Source organism: Leopardus geoffroyi, chromosome D4 (assembly GCF_018350155.1).
Source record: "Leopardus geoffroyi isolate Oge1 chromosome D4, O.geoffroyi_Oge1_pat1.0, whole genome shotgun sequence".
Lineage (NCBI taxonomy): Eukaryota > Metazoa > Chordata > Mammalia > Carnivora > Felidae > Leopardus > Leopardus geoffroyi.
The window spans coordinates 8,280,878-8,288,682 of NC_059342.1; the positions used below are offsets into that span (position 1 = coordinate 8,280,878).

At 40.5% G+C, this 7,805-nt stretch overlaps 1 protein-coding gene across 15 annotated transcripts in view; it reads left to right on the forward strand.

The window, feature by feature from the left end:
- RFX3 (regulatory factor X3) overlaps positions 1 to 7,277 on the forward strand; it is a 296,723-nt gene extending 289,446 nt beyond the window's left edge. For all 15 annotated transcript variants that reach the window (XM_045468771.1, XM_045468776.1, XM_045468777.1 and 12 more), the window contains one exon: positions 190 to 7,277. In XM_045468771.1, coding sequence (XP_045324727.1) covers positions 190 to 428 — 239 coding nt within the window. In that variant the 3' untranslated portion in view covers positions 429 to 7,277. The remainder of the gene's footprint in view (positions 1 to 189) is intronic.
- The last annotated feature ends 528 nt before the right edge of the window (positions 7,278 to 7,805 follow it).

Below are 7,805 nucleotides of genomic sequence, written 5' to 3' on the forward strand. Positions count from 1 at the left end.
AGAACAGTGGATGCCCTAAGAGAGTGTGGATACAAATGAAATCCGCTGGCCGCAAACCCACGGGCCCCGTCCCCTGAGAATCGCCCACCAGTTGCTCTCTTCACATGCCGTGGAGGAACTTCCAGAGCCCGTGTTGATTGCTGTTTCCCGGTTTGTCTTCCGGTAACGGTCTTGGTGTTGTTTGTGCAGATGAAGGCAGCGAAGTGGAAAGTGAAATGGACGAAGAACTGGACGACTCTTCGGAGCCCCAAGCCAAAAGGGAGAAAACCGAGCTGAACCAGGCGTTTCAAGTGGGTTGTATGCAGCCCGTTCTCGAGAGCGGCGTGCAGCCCAGTCTCCTGAATCCAATTCACAGCGAGCACATTGTCACAAGTAGTCAGACTATCAGACAGTGCAGCGCCACAGGAAACACCTACACCGCGGTCTAAAGAGTATTAAAGCGTATTTTTCCAGCTAACGTTACCCCTGTTGATATATTGGGCTTAAGGTGAAATTTTAATAAGCCTGAAGGTCGACTGTTGTCAAATTCTATCTGTGCTGAACATTACCTTTTTGGAGTTGTGAAATGGAATGGATGTATGTATTTTGCCAGGTGTTTTTTTTTGTTGTTGTTGTTGTTGTTGTTGTTTTTAACGTAAAAAAAAATCATTTGCCTCTTAATAATAAGTTGTTCTTTTTTTTCCCTTTAGTTTCAGGTGTCAAGAAGGATTTTTACCACACTTAATGCCAATGTGTTCGTTTTCTTATAATTAAAAAGTGATTTACATTTTTTTGTAGCTTAAAATATTTGATTGTTGATTGTTAGTCTTGGTGTATGATTTCACGTGTGAGTTTTTAATTAGATGCACTTCTGTGAAATATCAAAAGAAATGAATTCCTTTGATTTACACTGGAGGCATGCCCATTTGGCAGCAGATGCATTGAATTTGCTTTTGAAAGGTGCTTTTCATTGGACGGAGCCACAAGACACGATTTCGGTAACTCTTTGGTACGGAGAGAGAATACAGAGCATTTTTATCATGGCGCTAGAGGGTTGGGAAGGTCATCTGTTTTTCTCCGGAGGAAAAATACTGGAGCTAGTGCATTTATCTGTTCAGAGTAAATGACAGACCTGCAAGAGATTATGCTGATATGTACATAATTTGTGTACATAATTATTAAACCCTATTAACGCAAGCTTCCGTTAAACATTGCATTTTAACCGTTATTTGCATACCGAGTCCTCTGTTTAAAGACTACTGATGCTGTATTTGGGACCACTGCACAGACGCATTCTGCTGTTGAGCGGGGCTGTTATAGTTAGATACTGAAGCTGAAAAAAAAAAATGACTTGACTTTTTTTGTGTTTCGTTTTGTTTCGTTTTGTTTTTAAGTGTACATGCTACTTATGCTGAACTGGACATACAGGAAACCATTCCATTTGGATGACTTTCTTTTATTCCAGGTCTTTTTCCTAATAGTAGTTCCCTCTGCTGCTATTATAAAAGAAAATTTATAGAACGCAAGGAATGTAGCAACCTGCATATCGTTATTTCCTTCAAATCTATTTCCTGGTTTCTAAAGGGTGTGGATTTTAAATTGTAAACACAACCTGAGGGCAGTAGAGCTGGCTCACCACACTGTTGCTTTATCCCCATTTCTGTAGGATTTGGATAGGTGGCTGGATGGACCAGTGCCATTGAAGAATGTACATCAGGGATCATCGTACCTCGGCTATTACATGGTGCCTTAAAACAGAACTGAAGTTAAGGTTTTAGTAAGGCTTATTTTGTTCATGTGAATTCCTCCGCAATCCATTTGACAAGGTGTGCCTGTCCCTTTCCGATTCCCGAAGTGAGGACAGGTTACGCGCTCTTCAAAGGAAATGTAGGGCGAACAAAGCAAAGCAAAAAGACGAAAACTCAATTCCCCTCTTGGAGTGACCTCGGACGTACTTTTTGTTCGTAGAGCTGACTATGACTCGATTACCCATCAGATTGCTTAAGGGCGTGGAACAGCGGACTAGTTTTTAATTACCAACTTGTCACGTACCATCACATGTGTTTCAGACCGTTTGTATCTAGTTCTCATGTAAGAAAGTTGACGACATAAGCAGGGACTTATCGAAGTGCATCTTGTCAGTCTAAATGTTTGTGTCTGCCTCTTGGTGTCTGTGTGTCCACGGCATACACCCGTGCCCGCGGGCGGGAGTCAGCTGCAAAGTCAGGTGAGGTCCTAGACGGGACCCACCCCCCCTCCATCCTTATGTTAATTTACGTGAAAGCCAAGGTTCTTTTAAACACTCGAGTTATTAACAACCGCCACACACACACAAAACAAAAACAGGCACAGCCATTCATTTTAATCGTTTTTAGAAAGCTGATCAGCAAAAATAATACATAAACACATAAAGCCCCCTCCCCCCCCCAAAAAAAAGGGAAAGCACACATGATTTACAGATTGTTAATGAGGCCTGTCTCAAACTCAAGATGTTTGTCTTTCCGGTTTTCCTGGGGTGGGCGCGAGGGCTTGGAAAGGGGGATGAGCCAGTCCGTAAAGTGAAAAATACCAAATGGCGTATCGGGTGCCACGCGGTGTGTTTTCCCTTCGGTGGCCCAATTGCCTCACACTATTCACGTAACAAAGATCAACAGAGTTTCTGAAGTCAACCTGAAACGTTTCAGATGTAATTTTGTATGACTCAACTCACGCATCTCTTTGGAAAGTCTTCAGGGGCATTCGACCATCACCTCACCCAAGTATCACTTGAGTGGCCCTCCCCCTCATTCTTCTCCCCAAAAGAGGTGATGGGTTGGTACCATCACACGCACAAAAAAGGCAAACACACAGAACACCTTCCCCACGAAAACCCCGCACGTCTAGCTCCTCGTGCGTTGGGGAACGTTTACAGGTGGAATTAGTTCGAACCACAAGACGAAAAAGAACCCCCCTCATTTCAACTCTCCTTTCTGAGATGCTTCTTCGCTTTCCTCTCCCCTGCCCACCAGCCCCAGAACTGTGTTCCATCTGTATCGGACCAAACGTTTTTGCTGCTTTCGTCTTGTTTCTTGGACGATTTTAAATGTATCTATTATCACTGTTTAACGTTGGGTATGTTTGTATCATTAGAGGGATCTGATCATAATGGGCAAAGTTCGATGGATGAAAGGTAGGGATTGGGGAGCCTCCAGGATTCAACATTTCTTCCAGGTGTTCGTGGTTTGCCTGAACCATTCTCACTTTTCAGCCTGACTCGCTAAACTCGTTCTGGGCTCCTTTGTGAACACGGGAGCATTCATCTGTGACAAGGGCAGATAGTTTTGACCAACAGACAAAAGCGCGTCTTCATTCTTTGCTACTGCTGGCGATCTGTCGTCCACAGTAAGACAGGACACACCCCTAGTCAGACACAGACATCTCAGCCAATCTTGACTTGGCCTTGTGAGGTATATTAGAAAACTCAGACCTCACCCTTTGTACGTCTGAGGAGAGTCGAACGATCCCAAGTATTGCTTTGATTTGACATTTCATTTTCTTTTCTCTCATTCATTGAAACTGTGACTTTTCTACGTAACCGTGACACTAAGACTCTCAGAGTAGATGTATTGACAAGTGACACGTCTACACTTGAAGGACCTCTTGACACTTCTTGACGTCGTAATCAAACCACTAGTCATGGAAACTATCTACACAGACCAAGTGCTACACTTTCAGCGACGAAAACGTAAGGAAGGCATGTTGGCTGTTTTTAAGTTTCAGAAAAGATACTTCCGTATAAGAGGATTGTGTCTCGTGGGTATGGTTTGACCTTCACGTACATACTCTGAGAACCATACCTGAAAGATTTGCGTTTCATGACGCCAGTGAACAATGGGGTGAAGTGGGGGGACCATCTCCTCGGAACACAGGGCCCAACTTTAAATTTTTTCTTTGGCTATCAAATGGCTGGTCACTTTTTCAGGATTCTCATCCAGACCATGTTTGGACTGACTACTTTAAGTCTTACTGCCTTTTCAGAAATCTGCTTTCCTTTTTGTGCTTTTCTTGTACTGTATAGGACGGTTCACGCACCTCTCTTTAGATGGTGTACTTTAAAAAAACAAAAGCAAATTTGAGAAAATGGTTTTAACACTGCATACCTAAAATTAGTCGCGTGCAACGTTGACTGCCTTTGATTTGTAGTGGGTGAGTAAAAATGAACACGTTTCTTGTGGAATAACGCTGTCAGAGTCATCCGGGAATGACTACGGTTTCATTACTGTAATCATGAACCTTTTTACATGAATGCACTCTCTCGAAGTGCTAAACGTGATGCATTTTCAAATTGGAAAAAATTCTTCAGATGATATATTTGAGATGTCTAAAACGATGCTGTGCTTGAGACATTAGTGTAAAAGGGGGAAAAAAAAATGAGTGCCACGGTGATGTTGGCCCTCCCTGGGTGGACACAAGTAGGAAGTAAACAACTTTGGCAAATCGCCTTCCTGTACGATTTGAGGCAGTAGTTATATACAGCAAATTGACCTTCGTTATAACCTTCTCTCCCCCAAATTCTTGGTGAGAAAGCCACTGGCAAAAAAATCGAAATCCGAACTGACGATCTCTGTGAATCACAGCAGAACATGGGGGAGAGGGGTTGACATGCAGTGCTATGAAAATTGGGCTTGTCACTCGATCAGATCAACCTCCATGTATATGGTTAGAACAAATCAATGAATGGAATCCTAGTATTTCTGCAAGTTTGGTGATTTAAAAAAAAAAAACTGGAATAGAAGCATTAATTCAGTGCTTAGTTCTAGTATTAGAAAACCCCTTTGATGTAATGCCTTGTATTAACCCTTTGAGCATTGTAAGATATACAATGGGGGACAAAAGCCTTTCAGATCATTTATTTAGAGTTAGACCGGTAAAATATACTCTATATCCAAATGTCTAATTATGCTGTTTTTTTAAAGGGGGGGAGGGGGAGGAAGACAAAGTGTTTCCATGCTGAACACTTGCATTTTATATACAACTCTTAATTTTCTTCTTCAAGAGGGCTTGATATATTTATTCCCAAATATTCACTGCCATCTAAGTAAGTGTACTGTTTACAGAAAAAAAAAAAAAATCAACTTTTCTAGCATCACATCATGACTCTAGAAAAGGAGAACAGATACATGGGCCTGTAGACCTATGTCCTAACTGATCTCTGCACATCGAAAGTACCTAGATTGCCTTTAAAAGGTATGATAAAGAAAGGGTTACATTTCTTTTCTTTTTTGTTTTTTTTTTTCTTTCCCAAAACAAAACAAAAAGATCGCGTTAATTTAGCTTTAGGAAGTACAATTGTTAAGCGAAGCCTTAGGAAGAAATGAGTTCGAGTGGGTGAAGCAAAGCTGAACTCTTTGGGGGCAGGTAAGCTATTTGGAGTTAGAGCTCTCATAAAACAGCATTTGGGACTTTCACACAGGGCCTATCTTTATCTGTGCTCCAAAACCTTTAACACTTTGTCAAAAACCGTAGACATAGATAGAATGGAGAGCAAAGCACTTGATTTTCAGCTCCTCTGTCGGGAGGGGCCGTGGCGACTGCTTCCGAGATCTGTAAATGCCAGTCTGCCTCTAGAGTTGCCGACTTCGTTCACGGGCCACTCTGCGTGCACTCGGTCCCCCCTTGTCCCCTGCGCGACGGAGCCTGAGAGCAGTGTCGTCTGCAGATGTGCGCGGCTGCCCCGGCCGGGCGCACGGCAGAGTGTGACCTATTCCGATGTCTGGTGAAGGGACATCCGTAGCTTAGTGTAAGTCTGCCGTGAACATTGCTTTTTTTAGACGGCGTAGGAAGTCAAACCATGCAAATTACTCATGTGTTAACATGCAATACTCAAAGGGTTTTAATTTAACTCTCTTCTTTTGGATTCTTCATGATGATTTACTGTAAATGCTTCTCAGTTTGCATGCTCTGATCATTGCTGCTAGTGATTTTATGTGCCAGTAGACCTGAGTTTAGTTTACCAATTTTACTTAAATAGTAAAAGCCACTTACAAAGTGACTGCCTAGGATTTCTTTTTTTCCTTTGGAGTAATCGGTAATCCGTCTTATTTTCAGAACTGTGTTTTGTCTCTTACTTGGTTCTGGTGTTTGATTCTTTTCACCCCCTCCCTTCTTTCCTTTGTTTTTTAAATAAATTACGATGTTGGGATTGGAAGCCCTGAGTAATGAAATCTTTGGTAAGAATTGTTGCGTAGGCTCAATAATGAGAACGACAAATCACTGTTAGAAGAATTTTGATTCCGGGGGAGGAAGGAAAAAAACAAAAACTCCCACTGACTGTTGATAACTGAGTAAATTTTTCCTTCAACGAATTAATAGTTTTGAACGAACGATTGCCTTGTTTTAACCTGCTAAACACAATTTTAAATGACCCAATAAAGGAGGTATTGAATTTTATTCGTTTGAAAAGTATCTTTTGTACCAAAGCAAATTTTTTTCTCTACTCATCTCCATCATCAATTGGGACCCTATGGTGGTGACCAACGCGTTGTGAGTGCCTTGAGAAAACTTGGAAATTTGTGCCTGGGGTGGTAAACTTTTAATTAGGTTAATTGTAGTGCTTACCAATCAGTAATTCTACTATCACTCAGGGCTTTCGTACCTTCTAGGTAAAACTTCTTTCATTGTGTTTTTTTTTAAAATACTGTATTTTTTTTAAGTGCCATCATTTAAACTTCACTTAGTAAGTGGCAGATTACATTATTCAGTCCCACAAGCACAGAAACATAGTAACACTAGGAGATATTTGAACATTTATTTTACAATCGACTGAATATATTATGTAAATGAGGTAAGCAACTTTTGTAGAGATTGTATGTGTGAGATAATGTAATGTTCTTTTCCAGTTTTTGGACTACAGTTGAATAAACTTTTTAATTATTTAAAAACATCTTTACCGAATAACATGTGATGGTTTTTTGTATAATGTATTTGATTTTGTAAATACGTATTTCCTGATGTGATTTTTGTGAGAAATGCTAAATCTTTTAGTATATCATGTCCTCTCAAAATTGGCAGGAGCTAAATAATAGTTTGTGGGCGATTTGTATTGTGTACTGTACAATAACTGGGGAACTTTTATAATTATAAAAATATATATTAACTTTTAGTGTGTTGTTTAAAACAAATGACTGGAACATACTAAAGATATTAGTAGGATTTTTCTGAATATTTCAGACTTGAACTCAGGCTAGCTTTCTTGTGTTTTTCAAAACAAAATGGTGTCTTGTCTTTTAAAATCAATAAATTTGTTTCCTTGTTACAAATACATTTGAAATGGCTTGATTTCCACCCCCCCACCCCCACCCCGCCCGCAAGTGATTGCCACGAAGCTTGCCTGCCTCATCTAGAAGGTAGCCTCTGTGTCATCGACTAGCTTAGAAACAAAATTAAGTTGTTTGCCGTTTTTGTGTCAGATGAAATTGGCAATATTTACACATGAACAGCACAAAAAGAGAAAACAGAATTATAAGCCCAGCAGGGTACAAATCTTACCCTCAAAGAAAATTAGTGATTGAGTGCCATTTAATTTGAGAAGCTGTCAACATTTCCATTGTAAGTCCAGATTTTTGGATGTTCGTAATGTGTTTGTTTTATGTCACTTCACATTGATATTTGGCACCCAAGTTCCTTGCTTAGATTGAAATAGCTTATCAAGATGCATCTTAATACGCTTAAAAAGATGCCCTACCCCCATTTTGTTCTCCTTTGGATTACACGGTTACATACAGAAAGATTTATTCTTTTTTAGGGTACATTACTGTGAGTTTTGACAGAGACAGGCACGTAACTGC